The 14,418-nt window shown below is 41.6% G+C and overlaps 1 protein-coding gene across 6 annotated transcripts in view; it reads right to left on the reverse strand.

Annotated features, from left to right (window-relative positions):
• Positions 1-14,418, reverse strand: part of EXOC2 (exocyst complex component 2) — a 153,878-nt gene that overhangs the window by 117,042 nt on the left and 22,418 nt on the right. For all 6 annotated transcript variants that reach the window (XM_060111138.1, XM_060111136.1, XM_060111137.1 and 3 more), the window contains 3 exons: positions 8,292-8,451; positions 4,300-4,476; positions 2,196-2,322 (listed from right to left, as the gene is read on the reverse strand). In XM_060111138.1, coding sequence (XP_059967121.1) covers positions 2,196-2,322; positions 4,300-4,476; positions 8,292-8,409 — 422 coding nt within the window. In that variant the 5' untranslated portion in view covers positions 8,410-8,451. The remainder of the gene's footprint in view (positions 1-2,195; positions 2,323-4,299; positions 4,477-8,291; positions 8,452-14,418) is intronic.

Consider the following 14,418-nt stretch of genomic DNA (forward strand, 5'->3'; position numbering starts at 1 on the left):
GCGTCCCCACCGCTGAAACGCACACACCGCGCGACCCAGGCCGCCCAGTCTGCACCTTGAGGAAGCTGAGCAGACTCCAAGTCACCCTGCAAGTAACGGGAGGGCCAAGAGTTAAACTGAGAGAGGGGCTCAGACCCAACTACACTGTCTCAGAGAAGAAGAAAAACAACTTCTACAGAGCCAGGCACTTTTAGTGCTTCTGGCTGGTTACCAACGTTACCTCGGGATTATCCCGAAACGTATTAAGAAAAAGAGCTGTAAGAGAGAGTTCAAGCCGAACCCCTGTGTGAGTAGCGGCAGTAACAGGAACAATCAAGACAATCAAAAAGTAAGAGGGGGCTTCCCTGGTGGCGCAGTGGTTGAGAGTCCGCCTGCCGATGCAGGGGACACGGGTTCGTGCCCCGGTCCGGGAAGATCCCACGTGCTGCGGAGCGGCTAGGCCCGTGAGCCAAGGCCACTGAGCCTGCGCGTCCGGAGCCTGTGCTCCGCAATGGGAGAGGCCACCACAGTGAGAGGCCCGCGTACCACAAAAAAAAAGTAAGAGGACATGAAAAGGTAAAGACATCAAATGAGGGGTGGGTTACATGCTAAACTAAAAATTAAGGAAATCCATTTTATGATGGTAAATAACCAATTTAATCCTAACTTTGATAGTTCCATCTAAGGCTCAGACAAAAGTCACACCATATTCCTATAATCCTTGTACAAAGGTGCAAAACTGTATCTTCCTTACAAAAGAACAATCCAAAGGGCCCTTCTGCTCCACACTTCCTTTGTGGTGGGCTTGGAAAGAAGCCGAATCCAGGGCACTGAAGCAGGCCACTGAGAGGTTTACTCTCAACCACAAAGTCCATTCATGCAGGAAACTATGCTCAAATACAGACCCAGCAATTCTTTTCTTTCCTGGACCTTCTTGATCCTTAAACTCTTAATTTATCGGGCACTGATACCCTTAAAACAGCTCCAGAATGACCCACGCTGGCCAAAGAGCTTCCCAACTGTGACCCAGGACAGTCCCCGCTCACTAAAAGCTGCCAACCAACCCCAGGCCTTTTTCAACACAGGACAACTTCCCAAGACAAACACATGCTCCCTCCCTCTCAGCCAGGGCAAACCCCAGCAGGTGAAAAAGAAGCTTACTTTTGAGTTACTAGTGGTCTTCAAGTGTAGGCTTGAAGGTTAAATATATAAAGATCAGTGGACAACTTTCTCCATTCCTAGAAAAACCTAAAATAAAACTATGGCTAAAGCATTAGCAGAACTAATCTGTCGCCTGCAGAAATGCTCATGCAGAAACGCTCAGTAGTAACTTCACCAGCAGTCACTAAGGCCGAGAGACAAGTCAGAAACAACTAACATGTTAGGTGAACTGACTAAGGAAGCTGCAAGGATAAAGGCACTGATTATAAAATCTACGAAAACACTGTACTAGGGAATGAGAACAGGGAATTCTAGATTTGGTCCAAGACATCTTGGAAGATTTACCTGCCACAATTCTGGTAAAGTAAGTCTGAATTAAGTATGAATTATAGGTAGGGGTTGTAAACAAAATGACAAGACTACCTTGGTTCTACTTACTGTCAAATATATCCTGAAAAATCAAGCACATGGAAAATTCTGGGTTTTTTTTTTTTTTTTTTTTCTGCACGCGGGCCTCTCACTGTCGTGGCCTCTCCCGTTGCGGAGCACAGGCTCCGGACGCGCAGGCTCAGCGGCCATGGCTCACGGGCCCAGCCGCTCCGCGGCATGTGGGATCTTCCCGGACTGGGGCACGAACCCGTGTCCCCTGCAACGGCAGGCGGACTCTCAACCACTGCGCCACCAGGGAAGCCAGAAAATTCTGTTTTAATCTCGAGTACCAGCTAAATATTTAAACTTACCAACTCCAGACAACCCGTTAATTCTCATATCATTAAAAGTATTAGTTATTCAAAATTTCAAGATACTTTTCCTCTTCACAAAATGTAAACTCAAAAACTGAAGAGGTAAGTAGTTTTTGCCAACAGTTCTAACCAATTGGAAGGTTCGCTCTAGCAAAGCTGACCAAGCTCCAAGAGATGATGCCCAGCTCCCAACGACAGAGGTGCCTTCAACTGTGCTTCCCTGGATGTTCCTGGAGCCTGACTCTCTTCACTGAGTGCACAGAACTTTTCAGCAGCTAGAAATAAAGACAACGGAGGCAAGGCGGTACTCACTTTTCAATCTCGATGCCGAGTGGATTAGCAGGACGCAGGGACAAGGGAGGAATCCCTTTATTCCTGTCAGTGCGCATGTCGTAGTAATTCATCTCATCAACCCACACAGCAGACTGATCCAAAATACCTACCAAATGAGGAGCACAGCCTTAATAAGATACATACTCCCCAGGCACTAAGTCTTACCATACTGCTTTACTGTTGAAAGACCTAATACAGAATGCATGCTACAGTAATTTTTTAAAGATTTGAAGGCACAAAAGCTCCAGATTTTTTTTTTTTTGTAATGGCTGGTAGCTTAATTAAAACCACTAAAAATCTATAAAAAGGCAAAAATAACACCTCTTGATTGCACTGTACATTATTCAATACAGAAGACAAGTTAAGCCTCTGAGAAAAAGTTCTGCTAAAACAAATGTATTTTACAAATAATAAGCAGTATAATTAATTTGGTACATCAACAAAATACCCAGCAATCCTTATATCAATATAAAGAAATCAACACCTTCCACGGAATGCACGGCTTGTGTGATGGAAATGACTAGGATATTCAGGAAAAACAAAATACAATCTCTGAAAACAGTACCCTCTTTCCTGTGGCTCGGACCGAGCTGCAACAGAGGCGGGGCAGTGTGCGAGGGAGCGGAGCGGAGCACAGGGCCGGGGCACCAGAGGGCTCCTTGTGAGCCTTCTAACTCTACGGGCACCCACAGGTCTACCAGGATGACGCAAAGAAGCTCTGTCAGAGGGCAAACTCAGGCCCAGACACTCCCAGGTTCAGGTCTATAGGCCTTTCCTGAGCCTGTGCTGTACTAAGTCCTGGGCAGAGCATTTCAGCATAAAATCAATACTTTCAAATAAGTTTTCTTCATCTGCTGTATAAACATGATACAAGATGATGCTGGATTCTGTCCAAATGTTTTTAAGTTCCTCCAGAAAACTGGAAACAAGTTCCTTCTTTAATTTCACAGTTCGGTTTTCAAAGACATTAAATAAAAGTGAGTAAACAAAAACAAAAATACTGTATGTATATATATGTACATACGTTTATGTACACACACATACATAAATGTAAATTCCATTTTTGGTTTTCCCTTAAGTTCCTCAAATTTTTATTAAAAAGAATTGAGGAATTTAAGGATATAATGCTGAAGAAAGGCTTTATGCTCTAAGACAGAAAACAAAATTTGCCAAACTCTTTGCTTTTCTATATGAGAGAAGGCAGGCCTGGGTTTAATTATGCCTGTGATAGTCCTACATTATACAAATATTTATTAAGTACTGACCATGTGCAAGTCATTACAGGACCACAAAGATGAATGTGACAGTATTCTTACTTTAGCAGAGGAGATGCCATATACATAAAGAGCTAGGAGACGAATAATTAAAAACACTAATTTATGGAGCCCTTAGTTCGTGTGAGGACCTATGTTAAGCACTTTCTCCAATGTTCTAACTCATTCAATCCTCTGAGGTAGGTGATTCTGTGACTCCACTCCACCCACAGCTGGCTGCTCATGTGATCAGAGTCCCGGCTTCTCAGACCAAGCTCTTTGCCCCAAGGTGAGGAAGCACGGGTTAAGGGCACAAAGGGAACACAGGAAGGGCTCTAGGGCACAAGAAGAGTGTTTCTAGTTTGGAGGCCAGAGGCACACCTAGGTGGGCAACATCTTGTCGGGGCCTCAAAGGACGCAGAAAGTAAACGAAAACGGAACGTTATTTAGGCATTACTGGCTAATTTGGCCAAACCAGGTATGTATTTCACCTCAAATCTTATCTATCACAGCAAGATATGCAATTATTGTATTCAAGATCAAGAAACTAAAATTGGCATTTCGACATGTTAAATGAACAGATTTTATACAGGACAGAACAACAGTTCTTCTAATGATTATCATCCTTAGGGTTTACCGTTAGCTCAGCTAACTGCTTTTTCAAAAGTAATGCAAACTTTAACCAATAACCCATTCCTGAAAAAATAAACATAAACTGAATCTAAGTTAACGACATATGAGAGTAAGTAAATTTTACACCAGTTGTCAATTTAAAAAGACAAAACCCACTTTTATTTTCTTCTTTAGAGTAAAGTCATGGCAGATGATACCTATTTTCTCAGGTCTGAGCAGCTTGAAGGAGACTGTGGAGGTTCCTTTGCCACCTGACTTGGTTGTGACAATAATGTCTCCTTTGTCGTTCTTGGCCTGTCCCACGCGACATACAATTTTACTTGCAGACATCCACTCTGCTGTCAGAAGGCAATTATGCCCACAAATTGTCAGACCTGAAAGTAAAAGCATGCATGCACATAACAAAGTCCAAAAGAACGGCTATTTCATGAAAAGACAATTCTTCTGTTAGTGTCGCCAGGCCTTTTTCATGAACTGAAAAACAGAACTAGAAATGGCATTTCCTGGTTCATCAGTTAGTTATTTCTATTCTTGAATATACCCAATATTATTTGCAAATAAACGACTGTCTCTACTGAATTTGTCTGTTTTTTCTCTAATATTTAAGACTTCTTTTAGATTATATTTAAGTGTCTTCAAACATCATTGGAATTAGAAAATAATAACCATAATAATGTCTAGGCACTCCAGATTGCTTAACTATGAGAATCTTAGATTGCTTTCATAGGTATTAGAAAGGAAATTGTTATTTTTAGAAGTCCAAGTTAGTGCTATAAAGCTCTAAAGTGTGTTAATAAATGTGTGCATCATTCCCTAAAAAAAATATTTATCATCTTCCTGAAAATAATCCGCACATACTTTTCCTAGTGTTCAATTATATATGATACTACAGAATGAACTAAAGTTGGTAGTTTATGTTAAGCACAGCCTGAAGTCTGTTAAATCAGTAACTGTTCTCAGGCATTACTGGATTACTAGTGCATTTTTCACGTCTGCACATCACTCCTCCAACGGCAGTCCATGCTGCCTACATGTTTCCCTCATGGTCCTGTCGCTGTACGACACTCTGCTCCCCAAATCTCAGCCCACGCCTGGCGTCTCTGCCCAGACCCATGTAGACTGTGGTGCAGACAGGGAAGGCGTGGCCCCAGGCAGAGGACCACCATCCCACCACGGGCATTGCTGCAAAACTGAGACCAATGTGATAACATTCATGGAGAAAATAGACTGAAGTGTATTCAGCAAACACCCAGACACTCGCACTTTCTTTTCTCCTCATTTAACTTTTGATACTGCTCGGCAGTCAAGTTTAGCAAATGCAAGTTTTTTTTTTTTAATCAGATACCAGGAACACCTCAACTTATGCCAAATTCGGTTGAAAAAATGTAGGGAGGGATTTAAAGCACTATTTAGTAAGAATGTTATATTAACCATAAAGGAATAAAAACAACTCCATTTTAAAGACGTTTATTGAAATAATTAATTTCAGAGATTTCCCTAAGACATCTATTACTATTTATTCATGTAAGGAATTCAGTTTTTCTAATGACAGCACTTCAAAGTTCCTTTAGGACTAAGTTTTCCACTGGCTTTTTAAATGTGTAATGACATTTACACATTTTTAAATGCATTCATAATTCAAAATTATTTTTCAAAATGGGAGTGTTTGTTAGTTTTCTTGATACTCCACTTTTATTATGAAAAATTGAAGCCATTTAAGAGGTTGAAAGCACCCCCTGAAACTCCTCTCCATCTCCAAGGTAAGCCTGTGAAACACTTCAATACATACAGTGCTCAAATAATTTTTATGTACACATATATCACCCCATGTATTTTTTATATAAATGGGAAATGTTTTAATTTATGAACTGTTTAGTTATAGATGGTATATATTTCAATATCACTCCAGGTCAATACATAACTTGATATTTTTAAATTTTACAATATCAAAAAGATTTTTGTGATTTAAATACTAACTTTAGAAAGGAAATAACGCAACCCAATGTCAGAACTTAATGTATTAAAGTTCCTAATATAAGTCCCCTGCTGGGGAGCTATTTTATGATTAAAACTGAGAAATGGGAGATTTCAGATATACAGACATGAAGTCTTAAAAACATGTTCAGATGAGCAAACATGTATGATATCCATGATGATGCAACTTTGGGAGAAAGCACCCGGAATAACAGTTTATTCATCTCGTTGTAGCTGCTATCGAGGTTCCTCAGATTTAGTATCTGTTCTGCATTTTAACTAAAAAAGTTAATAATCACCATATAATTTAAAACACAGATTTAAACAGATCATTTTAAACGCATGGAAATTAAGTAAGATCATATGATCTATTTCTTAAACATGTTTTGCCTAGAAATCTGCTTCATGAAATATAACATCTTTTTTTTTTTTAAGTAACTTGTAGAATTCCAAATAAAGTGTTTTCGTAGTATTTTACTTGGCAACTGTAGATGTCACCGGAGTTATAAAAATGCTTAAATTATTTAGTAGGCTAAGTTTGCTTTTTTAAAAAGTGGTTTCTTGGCAATACATGGGCAGGCTGAAAGCTGAACTAGCAAGTTTATAAAAGTCGTCAAACAGGAATCGCACTGCCTGAAGCTAAAGCGAGATCAGCATCCACACAGACGGGCAGCAGTCACGTGTGAGGGCTCAGTGACTGACGGTTAAACTGAACCTCCGTCTAGATGGTCTATATCCATGAATTCTAGGGATTTTTCCACTTTGGATAAAGAACAACCTGGAATGAGCTTTGTCAAGAACCAAGACATAGGATAAGAAAGACTACCTTCATAAGGATAATAAACTTAAGTTTTATTTACTGAAGAATCAAAAACTGTAGCTAGAGAAAACAGTATAAAATGAGACATAGTTAAGTAACACTGATGAAAAGAACGAGCTGGGGAGGGCAAGACTCAGTAATTAAACGTGGTGCCCAGCTCTAATCAACTTTCTCTTTTCCAAGGGATTTCTGGATGGCCAAAAAACAATGTGTCAACCAGCAGCTATAATGCAAGAAAAACAAGCTCCAACTCATAATCTGTAGTATTTACCAAGGGGTCCTTCATAAATTAAGAAATGAGTCAAGAGAATGTCTGAATCCAAATAAATTAATGTGTGGGAAATCAGAATACACATTCAGCAGCACGTACTGAGGTGCCTCCCTTCCTTATTCTGAATGTATCTGCACACCCGCAGAGTTCACGTGAAAATAACCCAAACTCACCACACACTGATATTTATGGTTTGCTCTCTATCCTGGCAGTGCTTGACACTCATCTGTGTTTTAAAAAAAGCAATGATAAGGCTCCATCTTTAGAGACTGAGACTTAGCAGCTAAGGCAAGAGCGTTTTTTTAAGTTCTAGAGAAGATGAAGACAAGCCAGGTGAGAACCACTGACAGACCAGAATAATGAAAATAACCAGCAGGAAAGGGTCTCTCCCAGAAGAAGGGGGCACACTGCAAACCAAAATCAAAAAAACACTTATGCAGTGCCAAGTGGATGCAGAGTGTTCTATCGCTCGCATCCTTGGGCTTAAAAAGATAAACAGCATAAACTGATCCTAAAAACTAAAATGTAGCTTGCTCTAAATATGTAAACATTAGGGGAGCCTAATGAAAACCATGGGTGGGCATGAGTTTGTAGAGAGCCTGTGGCTGTTAAGTTTGGAGGCTCAGTGCTCCCGCCCTAATGGGCATCGGGTGCAGACAAATGCCCACAGGTCCCAGGGTGCAGCCGGGCAGAGCACACAGGCTCCTCTGGGTGGAGGGAGTTTAGATTTGGTTCCGAGAGCAATAAGCAACAGAAGAGGCCCAGTTCACCCAGCATCTGAGAAGAACAGACAGCTGTATGAGGGGAAGCCAGAAGAGCTCGGCGGCTTTTTTGGTAGTCTTGGCAGGAGAGGCCGACCCCGAGGAAAGGAGGCAAACCTCGGCTGTGGGGGACTTTCTCAAGGACCAGGAGAAAGACAATACAGGCAAGATCTGACAAAATAATGATTTTAACAGAAAAATCAGAAAACCAAATAATTATTTCATTTCTATTCAGATCATCCTGTACAGACCTCAGGGGTGTTTTTCTATCACCTTCACTATTTCAAAATAGTACATCTTGCCTCAGTTGCCCAACATAAAAATGCATTCACCATGAACACAGAGCATCGTCCCTGCCTTTACCTATGAGGTCAGGTGGCCCAGTCCCCAGGTTTTCTCCCCTAATCGTGACCTTTGTCCACGGGATTCCTTCATTTGGAGAGATGCCTGTCACAAGGGGGGGTTGTCGTGTTCGAGACATTCTGCTTGTTGAGGAAAGTAGAGGTCAAGCTACAGAAGTAATCTGTAGAAGAGAAAGGAAAAAAGGGTTAGTGCCAACTGAGATGAGCAGCAACTAGAAATGCCAGAACTAGACATTCAGTACCAAAACACAGCAGTATTCTGCAAACATACAGCGCTGGGTTTTTTAGCTGTCAGTTAGCCTGTCTGCCAACAATTCCTGCACATGAAGGTGACTAAGGACACTAGCTAGTACTGGGAGGGAGACATCAAGAACATAAACTTCTGATGCAAGGACAGACAGAACCTAAGGTCCCCCTGAGCTCCATGCCACCACCTGCTACACCCAAAGTATATGCTGGAAGCTCCTGAAGGAGCACATTCTGAACTAATCAGATTCATAAAATTAAAGAACAACTCCATTCAGGTGTACTGAATTTCATTTTATTTTTGTATTAGACTTAGTGTAGCAACTCTTTTAAATGTGCTCAAATCAATACACTGACATTTTCGACACGCAGACAGGAGCAGAGACTTGCTAACTGTCCCAGTGCGGAGCCGGCAGAAAAGTGCAGCTTCTGAGTTCAGATGCCCTGCGCTCTAGTCCTGGCGCTCTAATTCCGCTCCAAACCTCTGTTTGCATATACGGACACTGCGGCCAGCAATAGAACCTTCCGTAAGGCTACAACAAAGACCAGGTACATAATCCCAGCAGAGCAGAGCACCTAGTGCACAGCAGGCAACCAGGAAACGAGAAAACCTCACTTAGAAACCCACAGAACTCCTCAAGTGCTCAAGGCTTCAGATGCTCCAGAAGACAAGGGAAGGGTGGGTTCAGAGAACAACAGCTGCTGGTTGTCTGCCTTTTCACAGAGCGAAGTTAGACAGTGGCCCCTGCCTTCACCCCACCGTTAGCCAGATCAGTTCAATCTCTCACGAAACCAAACAGAAGGGACCAGGACTGAGGGACAGACACCAGGCACAGAGAGGAGGGTGCCAACCCTCTCACCCAACTCCACTCTGTCCGGGTAACAAAAATCACTCTGGAGAAACTAAGGAGCCCTGGAAAGAGAGAACCGAAGACTCTAACATGGAAGGGTCCTCCCAGAAAGGACTACTTGCAGCCCAAGGAAAAGGAAAAGCACAAGGAAAAGCATATACACACCAACTCTGCCCATGCACAGACTAAACAAGGAACTGTCACAGCCTCGTCCTAAAAGGCACAAGGACAAAGACTGTAAGGTGGTCAAGGAAAATACGTGAGCGAGAGATGAAAGTCAGATTTAAAAAAAGATCCAGGGCTTCCCTGGTGGCGCAGTGGTTAAGAATCTGCCTGCCAATGCAGGGGACACGGGTTTGAGCCCTGGTCCGGGAAGATCCCACATGCCGCGGAGCAACTAAGCCCGTGCGCCACAACTACTGAGCCTGCGCTCGAGAGCCCACGAGCCACAACTACTGAGCCTACGCGCCACAACTACTGAAGCCCACGCGCCTAGAGCCTGTGCTCTGCAACAAGAGAAGCCACGACAATAAGGAGCCCACACACCACAATGAAGAGTAGCCCCCGCTCACAACTAGAGAAAGCCCGCGCGCAGCAACGAAGACCCAACGCAGCCAAAAATAAAAAAACAGACAAATAAATTTTAAAAAAAGATCCAGAGGAAACAGAGATAAGCCTACAGGCTAAAGTGCTTCCCTGCAAATTACGATTAAGTACTACTAATCCAGGACGTCAGAATGTGACTGTATTTAGAGATCGGGACTTTAAAGAGGTGGTTAAGGTAAAATGAGGCCACTAGGATGGGTGCTGATCCCACAGGACCGGTGTCCTTATACGAAGAGGAGATGAGGGCACAGACGCACACAGAGGGACGACCACGTGAGGACACGGGGAGAAGGCGGCACCTCCAAGCCAAGCAGGGAGGCCTCGGGGGAAACCAGCCCTGCCCACACCTTGATCTTGGACTTCTAGCCCCCAGATCATGAGGAAACACATGTCTCTTGTTTCAGCCTATGGTACTTTGTTATGGCGGCCCCAGCAAATTAACACAGTGGATATCAGGAATCTCTCTCTCTCTCTCTCTCTCTCTCTCCCCCACACACACACACACACTTCAAAAGTACTGTAAACTTTGACCCCCAAATAAATATCTGCAGAAGGAGAAAACTCTTATGCCTAAAAGAACAGGATGCCATGAAAAGGAATCAATCCAAGAATAACAGCTCTTGAAACTTTCAAAAGAGGCAAAAGAAAAAAGATTTATATTGTCCTGTTAATGTAAGAACTGACCATTGGTTTAACCGAAGTGGTAATAAGGCTGCAAATAGGCAGATGTGTATCTGGGAAGAGGGGGAGGGAGTTTTAAATTTTATCCAGAAGTGACTATCCAGATATTGGCAAATTAGCCACAGAATCTGGAAACATGAAGTGGGTGCTGGCAGAGTGAGCTAAACGAGTCTGGGCTGTGCTGGATAATAAAGAGATGACAGACCTCTGTCCCTGGTTTCTGGGAGGGAGACTCAAACTCCAAGGAGTGTCTTGGCTCTTCATGAACCCTCAGTACCGTTCGTACGCAGTGCTCATGGCAGCCCAGTACCAGGACTGCCAAACCAGAGACAGCAACCCTGTGATTAGAGGGCTGGGGTTCTGAGCTAGGTGCCATCAGCTTGGCCTCCTCTGAGAAAGGGGAGGGGGCTGGAGACTGAGTTCAATCATGCCTATGTAAACTCGTTTAACGCAATTAAAACAGCAAAACAACAGCAGCAAAAAGCAAAGAACCACAGGAGATCACTCTGCCCCTGTTATCCCTTCGCTGCAACCCCCCCTCAGCAAACACCGGAGTCAATTCTCCAAACTACAGATCTAATCATCATTCCTGATTCAAAAAAAAAAACATCTTCCCACTGCTCAGTGGTCTCCAGTCCCCACGACATCCTTAGCATCTTATTAAAACCTGTCACCATAAGACTCTTCTACACCCCTAGGTCATCCTCAGTCATTTCCCTCACCCATCTGACACTAACCACAGAAGCCCACTCACCTCTTAAGAACCACCAGGTACTTTTTATGCCTTCCTGATTTCATTTACCTTATTTCAACTAAATAGAAAGACTTTCCAAGTTTGTTAAATCCTTACCAATATTTCAAAGTCAAGCTTAAATGTTACCTTCTCTAAAAAGTCTCCCTGATCCCTCCTCCTTCTATAACACTTTTGTTACCTAAGTGTTACATACATCTTAGATACCAAGTCTGTATCTCCTCACTGAAAACACATAATATTTAATCAACTCTACTTTTCTAATACCTGTCATACAGTACCTGACACACAATAAACATGCCAGATGACTGCTGACAGAAATTGAATAAATGTTTTCTGAATGTTCATGGTATCAATGGAATACTGGAATTAAAATAGGACGAAGAGGTAGGTACAAGGGGTAGAGAATAGGGATGGGGAGACGTATTAGGTATACACATGAAAAAACAAAAAAAAGTTTAAAAGATACTTGTATACAATAGCATCAAAAAGAATAAAATACTCAGGAATGAATTTTACAAAAGTGCAAAACTTGTACTTTGAAAATTATTTTTAAATGTTGAAAGAAATTAAAGACCTAAATAAACTGAAAGATGTGGACAGGAAGACTTAATATTGTTAAGATGGCAATACTACCCAGGGTTAGGGTTAGACCATTTTCAAGGTCACATATCCAATTCATTGTAAAACAGACCAGACCCTTGGTTTCCTGACTCATAGGAGTCTGATACTGCTCTTTCCTTTAGAGCATCCTGCATCTTACTAGGTCATCTGTGTATCTGATAGTCACATTCTAAGAACCTTACTTGTTTCTTACATGGCTGGGGGCACTGGCTCATCCTGCTGTGAAATAAGAGTTGAAATCAGAATACCTCTGGTCTCAAAAAAAAAAAAAAAAAGGGGGGCACACACATACATACACACACACACACACACACACAAGCAAACAATTAGGACAAGACACTTTCAATTTACTCCCAATTTTCCAAATCCATTTTGAATGTGTTTACAGAGGATCATAAATCTTACCTATGTTATCCTCAAAGTCTGTCCAAGTAAAACAAAGTAGTGTCTGGTAATAACAGGTAATGTCTGGGCCACTATGGAGAGTCATGAACAAAAACTATGGTCTATTTTCTTCCTTATGACTGAAAAGTACAGCTCTGTTCCAGATATACACATCAAAGGCACCTGAAAATCCAGTGTTCATTATATTGGTTCATATGCAAAAATTAATTGGCATTTCCTTACCATGAAGCATCACCTACATATCCCCAAGCATGGACAAACCATTATCTCAGGAAAATCAGTGAACCATTTAACTTACAAATATAAGAATATGTACTTTTTACACTACAATGTCCACAACACAGACAACAGTACCTACCCACAAAATATGCACTCAATAATTATCTGTGGAATGAATTCTGGAAAGAGATGTCTCTTTTCAACCCACCTCCACTTAGAAACATCCTGCATTATAGGTAATGTTTTACATTTAAAATCACAAATAAATGAAATACATTACCATCACTCTCAGGAAAAAGTCTAAGCCTTAAGAAAAGAGAATTTAGTTTCTGAACATGTTCAGTTTCACAACTCATGCCGAATTAACAAGGATATTTTTAAAGGAAAACTTTCATCTAGAGCTGTCATTAAGTGCCTATACATTTTCCTCATAAGGATTTTCCAAATGCAATAACGCAATAGTCTTTGAAATTCTGTCATAAGATCTTTCTTATATAAACACACTGAACAGAGGTTAACAAAAGTCTGACTTGCCTGTCATAAGCCTCATTTTTTAATTAAAACAATATCCAGCGTTTACATTATACAGCCATATAAGATAATGAAAGAGGTAAGGAATAAAAAGTGAAAGAACCTACCCTAAAATTACACACCACAGGCTAATTTTATCTTTTTAAAGTGGAATGACAGAGACAGGAGGTAAAGTAGCTATTACTTACTCATGTAAGGAAAACTGTTGCAGACACAGAATAAGCCATTTTTAAAGGCAATATCCTCGCCCAAGCACACTAATAATAAAGGATTAAATGATACAAATGGACAAATGATAAAGGCTGACAGCAGCAGAGTTCTGTATTGGGAATTTCACATATATCCATAGGTACACTTAGATGAGCTGCAAATTGTTACACACTGGCTCTTAGCCTAAGAACATACTCCATGCTTAAAACCTGTTAGGTACCAAACAGGGTTACAGATTTGCTAAAAAGGAATCATACAGAAATCTGCTGTGTTGCTAAACGCTAAAAATGAACTATAAGAGAAAGAAAGAAAATAGTCCCATTTAAAAACCACATCCAGGGCTTCCCCGGTGGCACAGTGGTTGGGAGTCCGCCTGCCGATGCAGGAGACACGGGTTCGTGCCCTGGTCCGGGAAGATCCCACATGCCGCGGAGCGGCTAGGCCCGTGAGCCATGGCCGCTGAGCCTGCGCGTCCAGAGCCTGTGCTCCGCAACGGGAGAGGCCACAACAGTGAGAGGCCCACGTACTGAGGAAAAAAAATAAAATAAAATAAAAACCACATCCAAAAGAATAAAATACCTAGGAAGAAACTTAACCAAGGAGGTGAAAGACCAATACTCTGAAAACTATAAAGCATTCATGAAGGAAACTGAAGATGATACAAAGAAATGGAAAGATATCCCATGTTCATGGATATGTTCAGAAAGAATTAATATTGTTAAAATGTCTGTACTACCCACAGCAATCTACAGTTTTAATGCCATTCCTATCAAATTATCCATGACATTTTTCACAGAACTAGAACAAACAATCCTAAAATTTGTATGGAACCATAAAAGACCTCAAATAGCCAAAACAATCTTGAGAACGAAGACCAGAGATGGAGGAATCATGCTCCCTGACTTGAGACTACACTACAAAGCTACAGTAATCAAAATAGCATGGTACTGGCATAAAAACAGACATACATATCAATGGAAGAGAATAGAGAGCCCAGAAATATA

Source organism: Mesoplodon densirostris, chromosome 10 (genome assembly GCF_025265405.1).
Source record: "Mesoplodon densirostris isolate mMesDen1 chromosome 10, mMesDen1 primary haplotype, whole genome shotgun sequence".
Taxonomy (NCBI): Eukaryota; Metazoa; Chordata; class Mammalia; order Artiodactyla; family Ziphiidae; genus Mesoplodon; species Mesoplodon densirostris.